This window comes from Schistocerca americana, chromosome X, assembly GCF_021461395.2.
Source record: "Schistocerca americana isolate TAMUIC-IGC-003095 chromosome X, iqSchAmer2.1, whole genome shotgun sequence".
Lineage (NCBI taxonomy): Eukaryota > Metazoa > Arthropoda > Insecta > Orthoptera > Acrididae > Schistocerca > Schistocerca americana.
Window position 1 is genome coordinate 313,925,549 of NC_060130.1, and position 25,840 is coordinate 313,951,388.

Here is a 25,840-nt window from a genome sequence, read left to right on the forward strand (position 1 = left end):
CACTCACAAAGAATGAAGAAAATCTGGGCTTCAAAGAAAGCTAAGTTCACTGCCAGATGTAATAAGACTTAATGTGGTCATAGATGTCCTTAGCAAAATAATGATGATAATGTAAGGGGTAATCAAATGAAAATGAGGCAGATGGTAAGATGTAAGTAAACTGTTTATTATTTCAAAAGTAATCAACATAACTGTTAATAAATTTACCCCAGTGTTAGACAAGATGGTCCATGCCTTCATGGAAAAATGTTTGTAGTTGCCAGTGGAGCTATGATTGTACCCAGGCATGCACCTCTTTGACTGAAACAAATCAACGGCCATGAATGTCTTTCTTGAGGGCTCCAAAAATATGAAAATTCCATGGGGAGAGATTATGACTGTACGGAAAATACGTAAGGGCTTCCCTGCGAATCTTTTGCCGCGTAGTTGGAACAATGCTGGCCATGTATTGGCACCTTTGATGGTTTTTCCCTGGAGGTGACTTGTCAGATTTCCTCCCATTTTCCTGTTGGTTCATCGCCAAGAAGCCCATAAATTCTCTGTTTACATTGTGAGCACAGGAGCGGCACTATAGCATTCCCTTTGTCAGCAAGTAAGATGACCAACTCTGGATCATCACTTGACTGACAGCCACTCACTGTTTCTGCCTTTGAAATGTTGCTTTGTGGTGGTACAGCCCTGGTGAGCACACTGCATGTTTCACGATGTGTTTCTTTGGCTTCATTAACTGGTAGAGCATGGGTGTCATCTTCCATACTGCTTATGATGTCGACAGTTGGTAGTGACGTTGGAGCAGGGGCTAAGTTTAGTCTTTTCCTGACACTGATGCATCATTGATCATTCTCAGTGCAAGATTAATCACAGTTTGCTTATACGTTGGTTGTAGATTTTCTTCACACACAGTCTGCCTGTGCCCGTGTGATAGCGTCAACCCACTCCCACGAAGTGGGAGCATGCACAGAAACACTTTTAGAGGTGGACATTGTAGTGACCTGCGTAAGATTCCACACCTGCAATCTGTACCCACAGCTGTACGGCATGCTACGGAAGTCGCAAGATGCTATCACCGACATAGGCCTCCACTCTTGGATGCACTTGCAGCCTCTCCATAATGCACTCTTCTTGCTGGCCAATGACTTATAGTGTAGGGTCAGGCCACCCTCGCTCTCAGTCAGATGTTGACATTCGGCCTTTGTGTCTCAGACTAGTAGTGACGGTACTCTGTGGCAGGTGTTTTCCTGTACCAACATTGTTGAAGTAATAAAGTGTCATATTTGTTATTATCCACGTGTTCTTGTAGTGAGAACATGTTGGCAATGGATAGGGTTGTTTTTTACGTGTTCTGTTCTGCGGTTGCTTTTTGCATTTGATTGTGACATTTTATTTGTTGTAACATGGAAGACCTGCTTCAAACATTGGTGCAACAACAGGTGGAAATTCTTACGGTCTTGCAACAGGCTTTGCTTGTGTAGCTCTCTCCCCCTTCAGCTCCAGCTATGTTTCCTTCTCTGTATTTGTCATTTGATAGGGCAGTGGAAGGTCGGGAAGCATACGGACACCGCCTATGGCAACTTTTCCGTGCCTTCCACACTACAGACGCAGAGGTATGTCGTGCACTGTTTTTGTCATTGGATTCTCCTGCCATCTATTAGGTGTTGTGGCAGTTCACCACATAGCAGGAACCTTCTTCATTGTCTTCTGACAATTTATGCTTGTTGTGGTCTTCCTATCATCACTGCTGCATGCAAGTTGTGATCGCTAGGGTCGAATTTTGCTAATGCAAGAAACATTACCATCAGTCTTATCATGCATAGGCCACTACCCTCCACGGCCTTAGTCACAAGTGCAATTTTGTCACATCCAAGTCAAAAGAATTGTATGCAGACGTCACGGTTCGCGATGTCATCCGTTCTGCCCCGGATAAGGAAGTCTGTCAATGAACCCTCCAATTAGAAAACCCTTCCCTCAGTGAGGTGTTGCCCATTGCCCAATCATAGGAGATCTCACATGCCGCTGCTATGAGATCTCACGTGCCACTGGTTGGCAACTGGAAGCTTGGTGCGGCATTGCAGTAGCACAGCTGTGTCTGCAGCATCTGGGGAGGATTACGTAGCAGAGGTGCAAGCCAGCCAGTCTGGTGGCTTCTATGTAGCACGTAAATAGTGTTCCATCCACCGCTCCTTGTTGCCATTTTGTCTGTTTTGTTACTCCCAGCATGATAGATCAGAGTGACCCCAGCACTGGGCCATCTGTCGTAAGTGTTGGAAAAAAGGCCACATTGCGGTAGTCTGCCAGTAAACGGGACAGAACACAGAGTCAGAGAACGTGGATATGGATAGCCAGGAAGTGACATTGTCAGGGCTGGTTCCCAGTCAGGAGCCCAAGGAGCTTTTTATAGAGGATTTGGTTCTCTCTGGTAGCTGCACCTACAGGTGGACATCAACGCAGCAATTTCCTTGCTTTAATCCCAAACATATTCAGAACTTGGCTCTTCTCCTCCAGTGTCACTGGTAAACAGGCGCATATGAGGATATGGTAAACGCCAAATCCCCTTCCTTGGTTGGTTCGCAGCTGACATTACCTGTTGATCATTAACTCAGCCTGTTACCTTTGTTGTTGTTCACGATGCTACTTCAGCAGACCTTTTTGGGTTTGACATCTTTCAGGTCTTTGGCTTTTCAGTCACGGACTCCATACAGTTGGTATCTGGCGATGTCCTATCAGTCATTGGAATCTCTTTGCTCTGAATTTCAGGATATCTTTGCAGAAGGCCTAAGGGGTGCCACAGACTTTAAAGCTCACATAACCTTGAGGTAGTCAGCTTGTCCTAGATTTTTTCATGCTCAGCAGATTCCAATAGCCCTCCACTCGCAAGTCAAGGTGGAGGTGGACTGGCTCATATCTCTTGGGGTTGTGGTTCCCATTTCCTCTAGTGAATGGGTCACATCCTTTGTTATCATGATGAAACCCTCTGATAAACTGCAACTTTGCAGTGATTTTAAGGTCATCATAAATCCACAGTCAGCGGTCGACACACAACCATTTCCGTGTCCGAAGAGCTGTGTACATGCTTAGCAGCAGGTCAGTTCTTCTCCAGATGTGGTCTTTCCGAAGCGTATCATCAGTTACTTCTGGATGAAGAGTCCAAGTGTATCATTGTTCTTAATACACCTGTCAGCCAGTGTCAATACCAATAGTTAATGGTTGGTGTGGCAAGTGCCTCTGCAATTTTTCAAGGCTATTTAGAACACGTCATGTCCACTATTCCACACCGTTTCAGCCACCTGTATGACACTGCCATTACCAGACATACTCGGAGCAAGCACCTGCATAATTTCCAGGCCTTTTATGACAAACTTCAGGCTTTGGGTCTGCCTTGCAGTCTACAGAAGTCTAAATTTTTCCAACACTCTCTTGAGTATCTGCGCCACACAAATCATGGCAGGGTGTCCAAACCTGGTGAGTCTGGTCAATGCCATTACGGATCTGCTGTCCCCCTTGTCATTGCATGAACTGCAGGCTTTCCTCAGTAAAATTTCCCATTACCATTGGTCCATTTCCGGTACGTCCACTGTTGCGCACCCTATCTACCTTCTCCTCTCCTTTGACTGATGTGCGACAAAGCCTTTCCCATGCTTCAGGTCACCACCATATCTATCTACTTTAGATCCCAACGAAACGTTGGTTTTGACTATGGGCGCATCCCATTATGGCGTGGGGGCAGTTCTCACCCATAAGAATGCAGACAGCTCCGAGCAGCCACTGGCATTTGCAGCCAAAACTCTCCATCTACTACAGATCCATTACTCTCAGGTCGAGGAGGAGACTCTGGCCTTTGTGTATGCATTCACCAAATTTCATGTAGCCTTGTATGGCACCAAATTCCAACCAATTATAGAGCACAAGCTGTCAGTTTTGTCATTGAGTCCATCCGACTGAACCCCCAATAAGGCAGCCCACAGTTTAAAGTGATGGGCCTTGTTCATCTCTGTTAATGTATATGATTCCACTTCTGGCACCAATTTTAATGTATATCCCACTTCTGGTTACTAATATTAACAGGATTTGGGTCGTCTGGGGGAAGAGACCAAACTACGAGGTCATCGGTCTCATCAGATTAGGGAAGGACGGGGAAGGAAGTCGCCCGTGCCCTTTCACAGAAACTGTCTCGGCATTTGCCTGGAGCGATTTAGGGAAATCATGGAAAACCTAAATCAGGATGGCCAGACACGGGACTGAACCATTGCCCCCCAAATGAGCGGGGAAGGGGGGAAAAGTTTGTTACATATGCCTCGTGACGACAGTGTGCAGGAGGTCGAGTGGTCAGGATTTGAGAGTGGGTATCCAGGGCTGCCATTATATGACAAAACAGGAAATTAGGTACAATAAAGAGGATATATTTCAATGTACGGTGTACAAGGGGTGCACCTAGGGTCAGAAGTTACCAGGTTTAGGCCAGTCTAGGAGGTAGAACAATTAATTGAAATGGACAACGGAAGGGGAAGCGGTTCATGTTAACTTACGTTGGTGGCTGGTTGTGAAAAGCAGAGCCAGAGGCTCTGCCTTCCAAAAAGACATCTGTTCTGCTCGAGGTCTGGATTACAAGAGAGAGAGGCAACTGTGTTCCACACTGCAAAACACTCCAGCATCCACACACGTGAAACTGCCTCGGTTTTGCAAGACAGGCAACTTGTGTCACGTAGATACAACATATGTTACTCTGGGAGAAAACTTGTGGGCCTTTGAAATAAATTTTTTAATCAATTCCTTAAAATATTCCTGGACTGGCTGCCACCATGTACATCTCTAAATACCACTATGGCATCCATTTTCACTCCACTGGGTGCCAATGTGGGTGCCTTATCCAGGCTGCCCATCGGTCTGAACCCTGAGTTTGATCATGTGTTTTCATTTGGATGTCACCTCCTGCCAGGTGGTAGACAGATTTCCAATCGTTAGTACTGTGGTCACCAAGGCCGCAGCATCCGACCCCGTCCTCAGACAGGTCATCCACCCACCTTGTCTGGTAGGGTTGGTCATTTTGTTCTCCAGGTGGCACTTTCGATCAGCTTCGTAACTACTGCACCATCACCTCTTGGTCATCATCATCGCCGTCATTGTCTCCTCCTCCTCCTCCTCCTCCTCCTCCTCCTCATCTTCTCCATGAACGATGCCACTCCTAGGGTGATCATTCCCAAGAGTTTGCAGTGGGAGATCTTGCAGCTGTTGCATAAGGGTTACTGGGGTGTTTCCCACACCAAAGCCTTGGTTTGCACACATGTGTACTGGCCTAGCATTGACAGGGAGCTGGAACATTTGGTTGCTGCGTATCCCCAATGCACTAGTGAACAGGCAGCTCCCAAGGCTTCATTTTCCACATGACCTTCAGCAACCTAGCCCTGGGAATGCGGGGAATGCATCCATGTAGATTTTGCAGATCTGTTTCTGAATGTGTTTTGGCTAATTGTCATTGACACATTTTCCATATGTGCTCTGGTGCTCCTTGGCCATTACTGAAGTCACTATTCAGGGTTTTTTTTTTTTTTTTAAAGTGTGGTAGGTCTCCTGGCTTCTCTCGTTGCTGACCAAGGACCACGGTTCCTGTTCCAGGCATTTCATGATTCATGTGTACAGTTTGTCATTGACCATGTTCATTCTCCTCCTATTCACCCTCAATGTAACGGTGGGGCTGAGCACATGGTTCAAACCTTCAAGACGTACTGCACTCTGCACCATGGATGGAAGTCTGGGCACATGATTTTGACTGGCATCCCTGCTGCTTACCGGCAGCCTTCATGTGTCATAATGGCCACCATGTCTACACTCTCCACATGGGAGACCGGGAGATCTGGTGCCATGAAAATCAGCGTGTCTGGGTGAGCACCTGTTCACCCATCCCAGGCATGCCACTGTTGTTACTGGTACCCTGGTTGCTGGGTGCCACCTATCTGCCTGTGTTCCAGCCTGTTTCTGCCTGCGTCAGCACTGTCCAATGAACCTATGATGTTACAGCCTCCAGGAGCAGCTATGGTGTCCCTCCAGCCAGTGGACATGCCCCTTGCCGGTCTGATGTGTCTTGTGTGCCCTCAATCTGAGGTAGAGTTGCCTCCACCTTTCCCACCACTGCTGGCTGTCCCCATCGATCCCAGCTTTGACTACATGTTACTGATCCTGTTGTCCCATGCTCCCACAGCGGGCATTGGGGCTCTCCTCATGCTGGCCACTTTCGCCCATGTTCCAAGGTCTCTGCTGACCAGGAGTTGCCCTCTCCTCTCATCTCCGAGGCCTCCATGGACGTGGGCACCATCTCCACATCACGGGAGGCCACTCCTTTCCTGGGGAATCAGTGACACTCTGGCCGCAAGCGGGAAGGGGTGTACTAATGCATGTAAGATTCCACACCCATGATCTGGGCGTGCTGCTGTGTGATGTGCAACAGAAGTCACAAGTCACAAGACACTAGCACCAGAAGAGGCCTCAACCCTTGGATGCATGTGCAGCCACTGTGTAGTGCACTCTGCTGGCTGGCCAACGGCTTGTAGTTGGTTCTCTGTCTTACCAGCACCAAGTTGGCTCGTTTTGTCATGTGATGTGATACCATGGCAAAAGTTGATATCAAAGTACCATCTTGACATCTGAGTAGGAATTCAAATGAACAGATCAGCCATGCTTTCTAATTCTGCAGCTAGTCCAGCATCTTCATTTGTTGAAGCACTACCTTCCCATGACGTACTTGTTATACCATCTGGTGTTTTCCTGGCATATTTGTAACTTTAAGAATTCTCAGGTGTTCACAAGAGTCATGTCGTGAGTTCTCCAAGGTATTTTGGCAAACAGTCTCATTACCATCTTCAGTTGTTCCTGATGACTGTTGCTCTGCTTGAGTCAGTGTTCTATATATATGTCGGCTGTTCCTCCCCCCATTATTCTGCTCCTATCACTGTCCGAACAACCACCATGTTGAGTGCTGGAGGTGGTGGGAGTGTGATGCTCAGCTGCGAACTGTGGTACCCGGTGTCTAGGATGTCAGGATTGGGAGTGGACCTCACTGTAAAGGCTCACTTTACTTTTTATCGGCTCAGTGCCGGGTTCTATGTGTGACTTAGTTGTAGGCTGCTATCTTTGTCAACTACACTGGTGGGTTTTGTTGACTTCATCAGATGTCAATGTAACTTCGACATGCACAAATCGTTGGTGGATATGTAAATGATTTAGAGTGGCAATTCTCTATGACAGGTAGAATGACAATCAGAGTGCATTACTGTTGTTTGTGTTTAGTTTTGTTATCAGGCCTGCTGGATATATAAGGGATGTGAACAACTTCATCTTTGAGTGATAACTGTGAAAGACATGGAGATAATGCATACTTGTGTGAGGCAGTGTTATTAGCATCTGACAGTGTTTGAAAGGGGCCTCATTGTAGGTCTCTATTTGGCCAGCAATTGAGGGGCTTTCAGATGTGTCAGTGGCTCGATGTTGGACTGCATGCGAACGTGAGATCAGGCATAATCATCAACGTTGTGATTGACCGCATCTGACCACCTCAAGGGAGGGTCGCCGTGTTGTGCACCAAGCACACTGTAACCTCTTTACAAGTGTGGCTGCCCTCCAAAAACCAGTAATTGTGTCCCTGCAAATTTCTGAGTCATTCCACACCATTGATCGCAGACTAGGGACAGCCAGACTGGAGAATTACCATCATGTGTGTAGATTTCCATTAACACCATAACATAAACAGCTGATTTTGAAGTGGTGCTGTGACTGGGAATCATGTACTGCTGATGAAAAGCAGCACACTGTGCTTAGTGATGAATTGCATTCCTTCACTACCTCTAGATGACCATTGTTGGCGAGTATGATGGCAATCTGGGGAAAGGTCTCATTCTTGCAATGTTTCAGAGCAGCACAGAGTTGTTACTTCTGGTGCTATTTTTAATTGGACAGTGCTCATAAACACATGACATTCTGAGCTGTCTGTGTGATCTTTAGAACACGTGGGGGACCAACTTGGGCACTGACTCTGTCCCAGTGCCATTATGTAGGATATCAAGGACCAATTGCAACAGTTATGGGCCGGCCTGCCTCAGCTTTGTGCTCAAATGGCTTTATGACACCTTTCCCAACCAAATCAGTGCATGCATCTAGGCCAAGGGGGTGCAATGTTATACTGATGAATTGGCTCATATCTCCAAGTTCTTTGTATATTTGATTCAGTTTTGTAGTCACTGCAAAAGCATCACATGTTCTCTCAACGTATGAAGCTGAATTTTTTCCCTCCTCCTCCTCCTCCTCCTCCTCTTCTTCTCTTCTGGGCACTTTACTTTTTTTGTCATGTAGAGACAGAGACGAGAGAGAGAGAGAGAGAGAGAGAGAGAGAGTGTGCATTGATACAGGCAGTGTCTGATAAAAGATGTGTGTATTTTTTTCAGTCTGCCCAGAGATATTTTTTAACTTTATAACAGAAAATTGCTCCTATTCTCATATCCCATGTTCTTGTTGTAATCTGTAACAACATACAGCTTTTGCACAATGCCATTCTTTACATATGATTCTACAAATGCGTCATCATTAGATGTGCTAGCCATTATGGTGTCTCTTTCTGCCATTCCATTTTAGTAACATTTGCTTCTTTCTGTTCACTATTACCATAGGTGTCTACAAGGGAAAGCAAGAGGGGGCACTTGTCCCCTGTTGGAATATTGGGAGGGGGCTATACAGTTTTTATGTTAGAAACGCATATAAAGAATCTGTGATTCTACTAAAGAACAGATGTAGTACCATTTCCTACGAGTTGGCCTTGGCACTGTCACACAGTCAAGGTGGATGTGAAACTTTTGATAACTGAGCCAAAATAAAGGGTCCTGATCTTTTCTCTGTCACTCTTTCATGCAGGCTTTAAAGAACTGAAGAAATGGACCAGCCCAACACCTGGTGCACAGATTCCAGCTATTCTCAGCACATCACTAACATGATGCATCTCTCCCCACCATCTGTCCCCAATTCCCACAAGGATATCCTTCGCCTCCCCCTCACTCCCCTCCTCTTGCTGCGCAACATAATTACATCAGTAGTTTACCACTTTTCTGTGGAACAGGAAGACCCGTAAAGACTCATTTCATCTAACAACAGCTATGCTACAGACTGTCTGAATTTACATTTTAAAGTTATAAACTGCAAGATTACGCATCATAACAAGAAAAAACCTCAGAATTTAATAATTAGACTGCTAAAAAACACAGAGAAAGCTATACATGTAACTTGTTGCTCGGCAGATGTGCAGCAGGCAGCAGGCAGCAGTTGGAACTTGTTCAGTCTTCATTCAGTCCTGCACAGCATAACTATTGTTCTAGACTACAAATAACATGGCTATAATTTACAGTATGAGTGTACATCTATCTATAAATTCAAGGATGGAAATGAATCAGTTAAGAACGGGGGAAAATGTGTTGAATTTATAGTTTGAAAAGATGTCTTCTCCAACCTTCTGATACTCTGTGAGGTACAACATATTGTGACTTGCAGTCATGGAATTATGAATCCTGCAGTCTGGTTGGCATGGCAGCTTGATAATGTGTCAAACTGGGGCAAGAAGAATCAACTTGGTTCAGTCCCAGTCTGTTAAAAGTTGATTGTACCACCAGATTTCAGGGTGATTTTGAGAGCTTTCTCACATTTGTCTAGGTTGTACTTTACCCAAACAGCTAAAATAGATAAATAAATAAAGTAAGAAAGATAAATGTATCTTTGAAAACACAGTAGGTTCAATGTGAGTTACTCTAGTGAGCATCTGTATTACTAGGCAACTATCCTGAAATGTAGAATCCATTGACATTTGCAGGTTGCCTATCTGACAACTTCCAGGGGCAACAGAAATTTAGTTTTCAATATTTTGTGTAATTACTGATCAAATTTAAAAATTTAAAATGCTGTCATAATCTATTCATTAAGAGGTTAGAAACTGTATGGTTGTAGTGAGGTATTGTAGTTGACTGCATGCAAATGCCTGGACTGTATTCATCGAATATTTGAAAATGGCAGCAATTAGCAACTTTCAAAATACTTTACACTTAATTTCAGTCCTGTACAAAATTTTTTCTTGCAGACACACAAAATGATGAAAGGAAAAATGTTTCTCACTTTTCGCTGTTCATGCAATAAAATGTCAGCATTATACATGACATTTCAATTTATTACTTCTTTCACAATGACTCTATTCACAACATGATTTGTAGACAGTATCCACACATACCACTGATTGTACCTCAGTGTATGACACACAGTTGTTAGGAGATATCGTGCCATAAACATTGATGTAACTTTTGCTTAAAATGGAGTACAAATTATCCAATCCAATTCATCCAATGTTTCATAATGAGAACGCTTAGCAATTTCAACAAACCTTAAACATAATTTCAAACCTTATCAAACATTTCCTCACTTGCATGCTTCACATAACTTATTTAACATATTGACTTATTTGTAATGTGGTAATAATCAGATGTATGAAGCAGTTTTATACCTGAGAGTTCGATTTTTTGAATACTTGTGGGTTTACTGGTTAAATAATAAAAAGTGTGAAAATAATTCATTAAGTCCAATAACATGGCCATATGTGCAGTTACGTAAGCAAAGTGGTATAAATGGCATCACAGTTGACCTAACCATTTTTAAAGTTTGTTTCCTGTTTCTCATCTTTCGGAAGAACTAACATGTCATTTTTTGCAAGTTAATTTGGTTGCTGTTTAGCAGGATTTTCTCAGATATTTTTTTTCTGTTATTGGATTTTTAATTTTCTATGTAACCCTACCATTATTTGGGTATGAATAAGAATAATGTTTCATGAATAACTTGGTGTGTAGCTTGGATTTAATTAGAAGAAAAATATAATTTCAGGTCATTCAGTTATGAAGTTGGCATTCATATTCACATTAGAAGTATAAAAGTGTGAAGTGAGTGTATACTAATGAAACATGCCTGCCATTTAGGCATCAAAGTAATCTACCTTAAATAAAAGTGGGATGTATATCAATTGTTTGACATATATTAAGTTTTTTAAACCTATTTCCAAATTTATTTTTCGGGAGCAAGACACATTCTCTAGCTCACTGAGACAGTTATATAAAAATGGCATTTCAGAATCGTGCCTCATGTTTTTAATTATTTGTGAAGTTAGGAAACTCTTTCCTGCCTTGCTGCATTGTACTAACAATACTATTATTCTTGATTGTTAATCTGTCAGCCTGATATGGATTCATCTACATCTACATGACTACTCTGCAATTCACATTTAAGTGCTTGGCAGAGGGTTCGTCGAACCACAATCATACTATCTCTCTACCATTCCACTCCCGAACAGCGCGCGGGAAAAACGAACACCTAAACCTTTCTGTTCGAGCTCTGATTTCTCTTATTTTATTTTGATGATCATTCCTACCTATGTAGGTTGGGCTCAACAAAATATTTTCGCATTCGGAAAAGAGAAAGTTGGTGACTGAAATTTCGTAAATAGATCTCGCCGCGACGAAAAACATCTTTGCTGTAATGACTTCCATCCCAATTCGCGTATCATATCTGCCACACTCTCTCCCCTACTACGTGATAATACAAAATGAGCTGCCCTTTTTTGCACCCTTTCGATGTCCTCCGTCAATCCCACCTGGTAAGGATCCCACACCGCGCAGCAATATTCTAACAGAGGACGAACGAGTGTAGTGTAAGCTGTCTCTTTAGTGGACTTGTTGAATCTTCTAAGTGTCCTGCTAATGAAACGCAACCTTTGGCTCGCCTTCCCCACAATATTATCCATGTGGTCTTTCCAACTGAAGTTGTTTGTAATTTTAACACCCAGGTACTTAGTTGAACTGACAGCCTTGAGAATTGTACTATTTATCGAGTAATCGAATTCCAACGGATTTCTTTTGGAACTCATGTGGATAACCTCACACTTTTCGTTATTTAGCGTCAACTACCACCTGCCACACCATACAGCAATCTTTTCTAAATCGCTTTGCAACTGATACTGGTCTTCGGATGACCCTACTAGACGGTATATTACAGCATCATCTGCGAACAACCTAAGAGAACTGCTCAAATTGTCACCCAGGTCATTTATATAGATCAGGAACAGCAGAGGTCCCAGGACGCTTCCCTGGGGAACACCTGATATCACTTCAGTTTTACTCGATGATTTGCCATCTATTACAACGAACTGTGACCTTCCTGACAGGAAATCACGAATCCAGTCGCACAACTGAGATGATACCCCATAGGCCCGCAGCTTGATTAGAAGTCACTTGTGAGGAACAGTGTCAAAAGCTTTCCGGAAATCTAGAAATACGGAATCAACTTGAGATCCCCTGTCGATAGCGATTAGTGTACTAGTTGTCGAGGTAAATACAGTAACCCTTTCTCAGAAATCGTGAGTAATCTCAAAATCAATTTGAGAAGTTTTTTTCTCTTCACTGCCGTAATTTGCATTCTTTACCAAAATTAATGTAATAAAATTCCATAAAACCTGGAATAGCTTTAAAAAAAAAACTGATGCCAAACCAGGTACACTGTAAAAGGATAAATTGCTTCCATCCAAGATGACTTTCCCAGAGCAACAGAAATGTGCCAATAATAATATCCCTTTGTGGTGTATAAATTGATCTTAAATTGCCCCTGAAATGTTCTGTAATCAATTGTACTTTCAATAGTTGTCCACTTATAGTACTTAAGGATTTATATGTAGTGTTGCATGCAAAGTGCAGAACTTTTTACAGATGACAAAACCTCTTTTTATTCACAATTTTCGTGAAGAATGGTGTAACAAGTGACTTCCTCTTTGAAGACTACAGTTTGTTCTGGCTTTTGCAGAATTGCCTGAAGATTGATCATTCCAATAAATGTTTTTACTTCATCTGTTGTGCCATATTAACTCCATACCCTAGGTATTACTGCTGAGTTTATTCATATTTATACTGCTCTTACCAGTGAACCTAAAGCTATGGTGGGATGAAATAACATGCATAAAAGTGTATTGTGGCATTTGTAGTTGTGTCATTGTCAGGTGTGCTGAATGCATGTCACTTTCCTTTTCCTCACTGTTTGTGTCTCTCAAACCAAATTGTTATAACCTTCTAAAAGGAGTCTTTCTATTTCTAAATCCCACAAACTGTAAGTTTACTGACCTGACTGAATGGGTGACTCCTAAAGCTGCTTCTTCATTCAGTGTCCAGTTTATGATTAGTAGGTGCTTCAAGTGAACTGTAAATAACCTTACATAACACTATCAAAGTAAAATTTCACTTTGAACTTACTTATTTTTATGGTCAACACATTAAGATGATCAACTTTTATACAGTACTTGTAACATGGCAGATCAGTAAACTACACACACTACTATGATTCTAGATCGAACAACATTGTTCATACTCAGTAAATGCTCAATTGGAAATTTACGTAAGTGCCTTTATAAGGCTGACTTTCACTGAACTTTACTCAGTCAAGACTTGACCATGACAAATCATATATACATTTGTCTGTGCTCTACTGCAGCTTGGCATGGACTAATTAGCATACTAGCTGTACATGACTATAGCTCGATGGCAAATAGCTTTAGCATTGCTCACAGTGGCTTTTTTTAAAGATGGGAGTAGGAGAGTTATAGCAAATTGTTAAAATACAAAGTTATTACATTTTCTGTAAAAATATGAAATACAGAAATGATAGTTCATACATATATACATTACAGAACTACCTTACTTTAAATAAAATTTGGTTAAATATTCTTAAAATATAACAAATAGCAGGTTCTGCTTTCACAAGTGGAAATTTGAGTACGGTCTTTTATCGTAGATATTTTGTTAAGTCTGCCAAGAAATTTGTGGAAATTAAAATTTTATAATTGAAATATGTTATACTAGTAAAAGTCTGGATATTTGGAAACAGGAAAAATGGAAATGAGCATACGGCATTGTGGGCCGGGAGTCCCCCATTCGGGGAAGTTCGACCACCGAGGGCAAGTACATATTGCATTCAACGCCACATTGTGCGACTTATGCGTCAGATGGAAACAGGAAAATCAAGGTTGCAGAACAGTAACACTGGCATTTTTGAAATAATTATATTGTAACATTTGAACATTCTAATCTCCTAAAGAGTATGACAATTTAATATAAGGATATCTCTTGCACTGTTCAATTTTCAGACAAAGATGTATGTTTTTTCATTTCAGCAGACAAGAAAAAAATACTATTTGTGTTAAGAGTGGTATTATAGCAAGTGGAGCTGTTCCATCTTGCTATATTTCAAAACAAGATCTTCTTGCCATTGCAATAGGTTACATTGTAGCAAACACAAGGAAAACAGTCCAGAAAGTGCTCTATTCAACTGTCACTTAAACACATGAACTGCACTCGTGAAACAAAATGATGGAATTAGTGTAGAGCACATCATCTTGATTCATGAGAGGTATATCTAGTGGAGTAAGCTTTAACTAACAGCATTACATCAGTCTTAAGCATCTCCAGTCACCATTACCATGATCCATATTTGCTCAAATAATTGGTATTGGCAGCCAATAACATAAATCACAAAGAAAGAGAAAGAAAGAAAACCTTATTGGAGTGTCACAGGTCCATTAGTGTGCTCTGTCTTCATTCCTACTTTGCTTGTTGTTGCAGCGGAGGGGGGGGGGGGCGGGGGGGTAGATGTATGCATTACACCTCTGGGTATCTAGCAGATAAAAGATTTGATGTAACAATTAAAGTATCCATTTTTAAATAATTGAATAACTATGTCATATATAAGTAATTAAGATTCTAATGTAGTTTGTTTGTTCCAGGTATGAACGTGTTCCACCAGATTTCAGCACTGTTGTTTTCCCTGATGGAACACAACCTGCAACTTCAGGAAAGCAATTACTCTACAACATGGCAGGTGCTAATGCAGGAGGACTGCTTACAACTTTATCCAGATACTTACATCACCGCCGCTGGCTCTGGTCAACACAATCTGGACCTAATTCATCTATTGGGATACCAGCTATTGCAAGAATTCTTTCAACTATAACAAAGTAAGTGTTGAAAGTTGGATACTATGTTTAACGTTATTAATGGTCTGGTGTGTAACGTTTCCTGAAATATTAATCCATTGTGTAAACACAATATTTAAGTTTTCTTGTCTAGTGTAGCTGACATTTTAAAGTGAGAGTTTCTATGAGATAAATAAAGCTTGTGTAATGGGATTCAAACATTAAGTGATGAATGTAGACAACTAAATCGTATGGTGATTACAAATACCGTAGGATATATTTTCCAAATTGCCTGTATAGTTCCTGATCATAAAACAAAACACTTTTCGCTGTTGTCCTTGTTTATTATGATAAAAACACTCCTTGCTTTGTATGTGCCCATGAAAGTTATGTTTCTTTTCAATATTCATGCTGTGACCAAAAGTCACTGGACATGAATTGCTGTTTCTTCCAGAAAGACCATTGTTGTAATTAATAGTGTGTATGCCCATCTTTTTGTACTATTTCAACAACATGAACAACATGAAATGGGTAGATGGCTACATACCTTGTAGTGGAGATGTTGAGTTGCAGACAAGCACAATGAAAAGACAGCTATACATTTTAGCTTTCAGCCAAAAGATCTTCTTCTGAAGAAGGAAACACACAGACACTCACACACCCATGACCACTGTCCCTGGCCACAGTTGTAACTGCGCCTCATTTGAGCTGCAAGCTGGCAATGGGAGGAGGCATGGGAATGGGAGAGGGAAATAACACGGTGGGGTGGGAAAAGGTGTAGTGCTACTTGGGTGAGTGTGCAGGGATATGGTGGGAACAGGCTAGGGCAGCTAAATGCAGTCAAGAGTTTGGAGGGGGTGGGGGTGATGGGAGAGAAATAGAGAAGGGTAAAAGAACTAGTTGATACACTGGTGGAATAGAAGACTTTGCTTTACTGGAGTGGGAGCAGGGAAGGTGATAGGTAAATGGAGGACAGGGACTAGTGACAGTTGAGACCACGGAGGGTTACGGGAATATAGAATGTATTGCAAGGGGAGATTCCGCCTGCGCAATTCAGAAAAGCTGGTGTTGGTACAAAGGATCCAGATGTTCCAGGCTCTGAAGCAGTCATTCAAGTGAAGCACAGTGTGTTGGGCAGGATGTTCAGCAACTGGGATGTCCAGCTATCTCTTGGCCACAGTTTGTCGTGTGTACAAACAGCTTGTTGATTGTCATACCCATGTCAAAAGTAGCATTGTGGTTGCAGCTTAGTTTGTAGATAACATGATTGCTTTCACAGGTAGCCCTGTCTTTGATGGGATAGGTGATTCCTGCGACCTGAATGGAGTATGTGGTGGTGCGCCCGCCTGGCTAGCTGTGCGGTCTAATACGTTGCTTCCTGAGTGGGAAGGCGTGCAGGCCCCCAGGACAAATCCACCCGTCGGATTTGTGTCGAGGTCTGGTGTGCTGGCCAGCCTGTGGATGGGTTTTAAGGCAGTTTTCCATCTGCCTCGACGAATGTAGGCTGGTTCCCCTTATTCCACCTCAATTACAATATGTTGACGATTGCTGTGCAAACACTGTCTCCATGTACGCGTACACCATAATTACTCTGCCACGCAAACATTTGGAGTTATACTCGTCTGGTATGAGAAGTTCCCAGGGGGGTGAGGGGAGGGAGGGAGGGGGTGTGGTCGACTGGGGGCCTAACTGCACAATAACCCTGGGTTCAGTCTGGGGTGGTGGTGGGGTGGGTGGACTGCTGTGGTCTGTTGTGGGGTTGTGGACCACTGTGGGCTACGGCAGGACGAAGTCTCTCCATCATTTCTAGGTCCCTGGTTCAATACACAATACAATACACAATGTGGTGGTGGGAGGATGTATGGGACAGGTCTTGCATCTACGTTTAATGCAGGGATATTAGCCATGAGCCAAGGGGTTGAGGGCAGGGATAAAGTAGGGATGGACAAGAATATTGTGTAGGCTTGGTGGGTGGCGGATTACCACTGTGGGAGGTGTGGGAAGGATAGTGGCAGAATATTCCTAATTTCAGGGCATGATGAGAGGTAATTGAAACCCTAGTGGAGTATGTGATTCAGTCCTGGGTGGTACTGAGTCACAAGGAGAGTGCTCATTTGTGGTTGGACAGTGGGTATGTGGTATGTGGCAAGTGACTGGAGAGACAAGGAATGGGAGACTTGTTTCTGTGTACAACATTGGATCAGTAAATTCAGGATTCTGTCTGTGAAGGCCTCTGTGTGATGCTTGGTATATTTGGAGAGCTATCACTGCAGATGTGATGACCTCAGTTGGCTGGCGTTTATGGAAGGGACTTCTTGGTATGGAATGTGTTACAGCTGGTGTCCTCACTATCAGTCCAGATCACAAAGATGTCATCAGTGATACTGAACCAGGTGAGGGGTTTGATATTCTTGGGGGAGGGGGGGGGGGGAGGGAGAAGAAGGATTCCTCTAGATGGCCTATGAATAGTTTAGCATAGGATGGTGGTGGTATGTGGGTGACCATTGCTGTCTGATAGATTTGTTTGTAGGTGATGCTTTCAAAGGAGAAATTATTGTGGGTGAGGATATAGTTGGTCATAGTGACCACAAGGGAAATTGTAGGATTGGAGTCAGTTGGCATTGGGAAATGCAGTGTTCAGAAGTGGCAGGACCGTGGGTATTGGGGATGTTCATATACAGGGAGGTGCCATCAACAATGACAAGCAGGGCATCATGTGGTATGTAGGAGGGTAGGCTACTAGTAATAGGCTGAAGGTGTTCATCTACAAGAGGTTCTATGACGAGGCCTAAGCATTTGAGGAAGGACTGGAGATACTGCTGGATTTCAGGAATGGTGTCACTGTGGCTGGGTTTGTAGGTTGATGAATCTGACAGCTAGCAGAATCCCTCCACCGTGTGACCCCTGTGGTTGAAAACCACAGTAGTGGAGCATTTGTCGGCTAGTAGGATTAGGTTGGGATCAATTTTTAGGTGGTGGATTGTGGTTCCTTCTGTGGATGTAATATTAGTTAACAAATTGAGGGATTTGGGGAATGATGGTGAGACAAGATTTGAGGTTAAGAAATTCTGGAATGTTACCAGGGTGGATCACGGTTGGATGGAGGTTTGAACTCAGTCACACAGTGTTCAGTGTTGGTTTTTGGTTGAGTCTGATCAGTAGGCTTGTGGGGAAAAAATTGTCTCAACTGTAGGGACCAGGAGAAATAGAGGTCTTTAGTAACATGTCCAGCATGATTGAATTTGGGATTGGGGTAAAATGTAAGGCCTTTGGAAAGGACTGATACTTCTGTGGGACTAAGGCTTTTTGATGATACATTCATGAATGTATTTGTGGTCTGTTACAGTCGTCTGTCTGGTGGTGGGAGGGAGTTTCTCAAGGTGTGGTAAATGTAATAGGCCTGCGAGGCAGGATTTATTGGCCATGAGGGAATGCAGGGGATGTTTGGAGACTCCTGTAGAGGTAGTCCAAGGTGGGAGTGGGAAGTGAACGGGTTGGAGAGTTTCTTGAGGTGGCAATGAGTGTGTGCTGCATTAGTTCCTCAAGGGCAAGAGTTTCAGCATGAGAGATGAGATGCAGGAATTTGGTATTGCAGAGCAGGAGAATTTTACGGATGGGTAGGAGGTAGTGCAAGGAGATTTGGGATTGATTTACATTATTTTGACGGCTTGGTTGGTGAGGTCAGGACTGACAGAATTTGAACAGGTGAAGGTTATTGTGGAAGGAGGGGTTGTAACCATAAATTGACAATTTGATGGTCAGGCCATTTTGGGGGTTCCATGAGCTAGGTACACAACACAGGAGCAGTATGTGGGATTGGGTACTGGTTCGGGTAAGGAAACTGTTCTGTATTGGTGCAGATGAAAGGAGCAAGAATGCATTGTTGAGGATAAGAAATGCTTAAAAATATGTGGAGGAAAAACTCATAAATATATGTAAAATTATCTGGCAAAAACTCTCAAAAAGGACAGAACAGATGAAGTATGGGGAAAAAGGTGAAACCTGAGGGAGTAGGACCAATGGTGAAAGGCAAAAGTGAACTAAAAAAATGTAAAAACACAATGATAGCAAAGAGAAAAATAAATAAAAAGACGATAGTGGTGAGATGCAGATCAATGGCTGGATGTGTCTGAAGAGAGGAGACAGCAGGTGTTAATATAAGGGTGTTGGAATAAGAGGAGAGAAAGGGGGTAGGGGGTGTTGGTAAGGTCAAGGTTAAAAATGTTTGTGTGGCACAGAAAAGTAAGGAAAATACACATGAAAGTATGCGCTAGTGAGAGAGGAAGTGTGATCAGTGTGAATGTCTAGAATAAACCATATTGGCAGGAAGAATGTGGGACATGAGATGCAACACCAAGAATCTGCTTGGTCACATAGCTATGTGTTGTGCATGGACGAGATTGTTGATACAGTGTGGCTCAGAAGTCAGAGCGTTTGTGGTTTGGAAGGTGAAAGATAAAACACAGGAAAGTAGAGAAAAAATGACAGACACTGAGTAAAAGAATGCAATACCTACCAATCACCAGCAATACCCCCATTTTGACAACTGCCACTCATTCCATACCAAGAAGACCATTTCATACAGCCTAGGCACCCATGCTCGTCGCATCTGCAGTCAGAACAATGCCTCTCCAAATACACCCACAGTCTCACCAAGGCCTTCACAGACGAAATTATCCATCCAACCTTGTATAGAAACAGATCTCCCAGTCACATTCCATCTCCCACATATCCACCATCCGGCCACAACTGAGAACTCCCCTCGTGACTCTACCACCCAGTATTGGAGCAACTGAATCACATACTCCACTAGAGTTTTGACAACCTCTCGTCATGCCCTGAAATGAGGAATATCCTACCCATTATCCCCTCCCACCACTCCATACTCCATTCAGGTCACAGGAATCGCCTATGCCATCAAAGGCAGGGCTCACTGTGAAAGCAATAATGTTATTTACAAACTAAGTGCAACCATGATGCTGCTTTTGGTGTGGGCATGACAATCAACAAGCTGTCTGTACGCATGACAAACTGTGGCCCAGAGATAGCTGGACCATCCAGTTGCTGAACATCCTGTCCAACACACTGTGCTTCACTTCAATGACTGCTTCAGAGCCTGGGGCATCAGGATCCTTTGTACCAAACCAGCTTTTCTTAATTCCACAGGTGGGAACTCTCCTTGCAATATATTCAACGTTCTACTACCCCTCTGTGACCTCAATTGTCACTAGTCTCTGTCATGCACTTACATATCCCGTTCCCTGCGCCCACTCCACCAATACACAGCCTTCTATTCCACCAATACACTCACTATTCCTTTTCCCTTCTCTACATCTCCCTCAACACCTCCCCCCCTCCCCCTCCAAACCTCCTGAGTGCACCTAGTTGCTCTAACCTGTTCCCACTATGTCCCTGCACACACACCCAAGCACCATTACACCTTCCTCAACCCCACCCTGCTATTCCCATCTCCCCTCCCAACACTGCCTCCTTACCCCCTCTGCCAGATTGCTGCTCAAATGAGGCACAGTTATGTCTCAGTCCGTCCACAGTGGCCAGGGACAGTGATCATGGGTGTATGAGTTCTTATTGTATGAATATGTGTGTGTTTTCTACTTTAGAAGTAGGCCTTTTGGCCAAAAGCTAAAATGTATAGCAGTCTTTTCATTGTGCCTGTCTGCAACTCAATGTCTCCTCTACATGGTGAGTAGTTACTCCATTCTGGACTTCCCATTGTTTGAGTTTTACTCCTGTTGAATCTTCAGGTATTCAAACTTCAAGGAAAGCTTTCTGCTAAGTTATGTTACACTGAAGATGTAATTTGTAGGACTGAAGATAGAATTTGTGCCTGTTCTTCTTGAAGCATAGTGGGTAGTGTCACCAGATTTTTGAGTGAATTAATTTTACCTGTAACCAGTACTGTAATTTATTCTAAGGATATTCAGTGTGATCAGAAGTCTATCAAATCCACCAGATTTTCTCTAAAATATGGTGTATTGGCATATGCTGTATGGACAGAGGCATTATTATACTGATAACAGATATATGTTGATGGGACCTGGAGACACTGGTGGGTTTCAGGTAGATTTTACAACAGCAGAACAGAGCTTCTGAAATCAGGTTTTAAACTGAAGAACATTTGCAGTTGCAGTTGTGGATGTGGATTCTGATCATAATTTATTCATTATGAACTGCAGCTTAATACTGAAATTCCAAGAAGGTAGGAAATAATGGAGTTGGGACCTGGATAAATTGAAAGAATCAGCAGTTTTTGAGAGTTTCAAAGGGAGCATTAGGCAACTATTGACTGAAATGGGAAAGGAATATGATATAACGTAAGTATGGAGCTTAAAGAAATGAAATAGTACTGGCAGCAGAGGATCATGTAGGTAAAAAGATAAGGCCTAATGAGCTTGATGCCTCTCCCTTACAGCCATTACTCGTCCCTCTCCAAACCTCTTTCCAGCCCCTGTCTTCCTTACTCCCTTCGTCCACTCCACCCGACGCAGCCCCTCATCCACTCCACCCGACATAACCCCTCATCCCTGTTGAGCTGCAGTGCAAGAACGATGTAGCCATGCACATTTATGTGTGTGTGTATTTGTACTGTAGCAGTTCAGGAGGAGGATTTCTCCAACAGCTCTGCAACATTCTCAGTCTTGTTTCTGTGACCATAGCTGACTCAACGGCTAAATTGCATGGTGGGTTGTTACCTTACTCCTTCCTTTATTAACAAAAATATTCCTTGCATATAAACTAGTCGTGATAAGCTCTTGAAAAAATATCTGTTATTAATTATGAAAGCATGCATGGCTCTGTGACAAATAGGTGTCACATATAGGAGAATGAAAGAAATCTGTGGAGAAGAGAGAAGCAACTGTTTGAATATCAAATGCTCAGATGGGAAGCCAATAGTAAGCGAAGATTAGAAGGATGAAACTTTGAAGGAATAAAGAGAAGGGCTGTTTAAAGGAAAAAAAAACACGCGAAGATAATGCTATGGAAAGGGAATTGGACTTACATGACTATGAGATGAGAGATTAGATACTACAAGAATAGTTTGGTGGACAACTGAAAACCCCAAGTTGAAACAAAACATCTAGCATTGAAGACACTCCCTCAGGATCATTGGGATCTTTGGGAGAACCTGTCATGATAAAACTATTCTGCCAAGGCGTAATATGATCGGACATCAAGAAATAGTAATAATCGGAATTCCAAAGAAGACTGGAATTAACAGGTGTGAATGTTATCAAATTGTTTAAGAAATTATGGTTGCAAAATATTAGCACAAATTATTCACAGAAGAATGGGAAAACCTGTAGAAGTGTATCTGGGAAAGATCAGTTCAGTTACTGGAGAAATAAAGAAATGTATGAGCCAACAACCGATTTTAAAAGATAGACTGAAGGAAGACAAACATGAATTTATAGCATTTTTCAGTTTGGAGTAAGCCTTTTGTGATTTTGACAGGCATACACTTCGAAATTCTGAAGGTAGTGGGAATAAAATACGAGCAAGGAAATATTAACTACAAGCTGTACAGAAACCAGAGTCAAAGGACATGAAAAGAAGACAGTAGTTGAGAAGGGGGTGAGACAGAGTTGCAGCATATCCCTCATGTTACCCAATCATTACATAGAGCAAACAGTAAAGGAAACCACAAGCAATTTGAGAAAGCATTGGAAGTTCAGAGAGAAGGAATAAAATCTGTGATGTTTGTTTATGACACTGTAAAAGGACTTGGAAGTGCAGTTGAGTGGAACAGGTAGTGTCTTGAAAAGAGGCTATAAGAAGAACATCAACAAAAGTAAAACAAGGGTAATGGAATTAAATCGAATTAGATCAGGTGATGCTGAGAGAATTAAATTAGGAAATGAGACACTAAAATTAGTTGACAAGTTTTGCTATTTGGGCACCAAACTAATTGATAATATTTGAATATGAGTGGACATAAAATGCAGACTGTTAACAGCAAGAAAAGCATTTCTGCAAATGAAACATGTATTAGAAATTTAAGTGTCAGAAACTGATTTCTGAAAGCCTTAATCTGAAGTGTAACCTTATACATAAATGAAACTTGGCTGACAAACAGTACAAATGGGAAGAGAATATAAGATTTCAAGCATGGTGCTACATCAAAAATTAAATGGGTAAATAGGATAACTAGTGATGGGGTACTGAATCAGGAGGGTTGAGGAGGGATAAATTTATAGCACAACGTGACTAAAAGGAGGGATCAGATGTTAGCACTCATCCTTAGACATCAGAAAATAGTGTGGTGCTGGAAGGAAATGTGAGGAGTAAAAGTTACAGAAGAAGATCAAGGCTTGCAGTAATTACATAGAAATGGAAGAGCTTGCACAGGATAGATCAGATTGGACAGTTGCAGCAACTAGTATTTGGACTGAAAAGGATAGCAACAACAACAAAGAGTCAATTTCAAAGTGTTGCAGAGTGTGAGTAGCATACTGTTGTGTACAGAGTTTTCATAAACATCTATCTTCATTTTTACATTGAGCAAAACTAATTGTATAGTCCCCAATCACCTCCACCAAATTTGACTGTCACCACTACACATTAAAGTAAATCCTGTTTGTCAGGCATTCACAAAGCCCACTACAATCCCTGTAGTAGTTGAGCAAGTGTAGCAAAAAGGAATTCTGCTAACTAATGCAGAGAATGTCTGCAGTCGCTTAGCAGATATTCAAATTCCATCTTTCAGAAAATAAGTACTATAAAGCATCTCTGACAAAGATATGAGTTGTTGACCCCCAATGCCCATAAGGATTTGTTTTTACTTTTTGGGTTGTCCTATCTAGCATCACTTTGTGAAGGATCCCCATTTCCTGTGGGTTTGTTTGCATTAGATCATCATTACTACCAATTAAGATAATTGAATGATAAACTTTGAAATTTTAAGTTCGTTAGTCCAGCTTCAAACCTTAGAATAACCATCATACAAGGAGTGGACGAAAATATGGAAACATCAAAAACACAATGCTTTACCTTGCCTAATGCAGTGTAGGAGACACATTTACATTCAAAACAGCTTCCAGCTCTGAATGGACAAATACAGGTCCTGTATGGTTTTCAAGAGAGTCTTATACCATTCGTCCTAGAAAATAGTGGCAAGTGCAAGTAACGATGATGGAGGTAGATAGCAATCATGCACCCTTCTGTCCAACATAGACCACAAAGACTCAATAATCTGGAGACTGTGGTGGCCAGGGGAGATGCAGCAATTCATCCTCGTGCTCACTGAACCAGTCCTGGACAATGCAAACTGTGTGAACTGGGGCCCTGTGGTCTTCTAACACAGCATCACCATTGGTGAACAAACATTGTAACATGAGATGGACCTAACCAGCCAAAATCCGTGGCAGTAATGCAACCTTGCAGAGTAACCATGGGGACCAGGGAATACCGTGATATTGCTGCCCAAATCATCACTGAACCTGCACTGTGTTTCACTCTAGGGATGTAAAATCGGCCGGAAGTTGTAAACAGAGTGCAACATGACTCATCCAACAAAATGACTTTCTTCCATTGCACCATAGTCCAAGTGTAACGGCTTCAGCACCACGTTTTTTCTGTTATGGGGATTTGCATCACTAAAGCTGTTTTGGAATTTCAGCTCTCTCCACAATTCCCTGCTTATGGAGTTCCCTTCATGTTGCTTTGGTGCTGACAGGGTTCAAAAGTGTGACATTCAGTTCTGCAGTGACTTTTTCTGCTGTTGTCCTCTTATTTTTTATCACAGTCTTCTTCAGTGACAGTCTGTCATGATCACTCACCACAAAATTTCATATACATTGTGACTTAGCGAATGTTGTGTGGTTTGGATTCACTGATGACATCTTTGTGATCTGGACTGATGGTGAGGGCACCCTATAAACATTCCCATTCCTTCAGAACCTCAACACCTCCCCCCCCCCCACCCCCCCCCCCCCCCCACCCCCCCCATTTGTTTCACCTGGTCCTCCTCAACCTTCCAATGTTCCAATGTTGACCTCCACCTCGAGGATGGCTACATCAGTATCTCAGTCCATATCAAACCTACAAACCATACACATTGTGACTTAGTGAATCTTCGATATGGTTCCTCTTGAAACACAGATCTCTTTGGTTCCCCTCAGTTATGGAAGTACCCACCATAAAGGGCACCAACATTTTGCCCACATTCACTTACCTTCAACATAATGCACTCACAACTACACAGAACATTGTGCTGACCGTGACTAACACTTGCCATGCATTGTGCAGGTGCCATTCTTGGTTAAATATAACAATGCAACCTGCAGGCTTGACAGTCACCTGCATTTTATATTCAAGCATAAATTTCTCTCTGTGTTTCCATATTTTTGTCCAGCCCCTGTAGCTGCATGTATTGTGTTTTTTTAGCAACTCCATTTGGATGATGGACTGATTCCTGCACAGAGACAATTTTTGTCGTCCTGTGCACAGTTTAAGGTTACATGTCATGTTGATTAGCTTGCCGCACCGATCTGTGATGTATAAATAACACATCAAGCCAAGTAGTGTTCAGCTTTTATAATTGTGTCCTCCCATACTTTTTGTAATACTTGCTGCTACTCTTTGTAAATTACCCACAATAATTAGTTGAATAAACTTCTTACTATAAAACTGTAATAGCAGTTTTGCCTATATTTGTAACTTCAGCAGTTTCAATTTTTGTAAGGTTGTCTGTAAGTAAATGATGGTGAGAAATACAATTCATTAACATGTTTAATTTTTGAGTGCCAAGATTCACTAAATCTCACAATCAAAACTTTAGATTTCTTTAAGCTTATTTGTGTTTAT

The 25,840-nt window shown here is 42.3% G+C and overlaps 1 protein-coding gene across 1 annotated transcript in view; it reads left to right on the forward strand.

Moving 5' to 3' along the window:
* The window catches only part of LOC124555988 (KICSTOR complex protein SZT2-like), a 211,179-nt gene that overhangs the window by 146,434 nt on the left and 38,905 nt on the right, over positions 1-25,840 (forward strand). Inside the window, exon 16 of the mRNA XM_047130033.1 lies at positions 14,828-15,058. Coding sequence (XP_046985989.1) covers positions 14,828-15,058 — 231 coding nt within the window. The remainder of the gene's footprint in view (positions 1-14,827; positions 15,059-25,840) is intronic.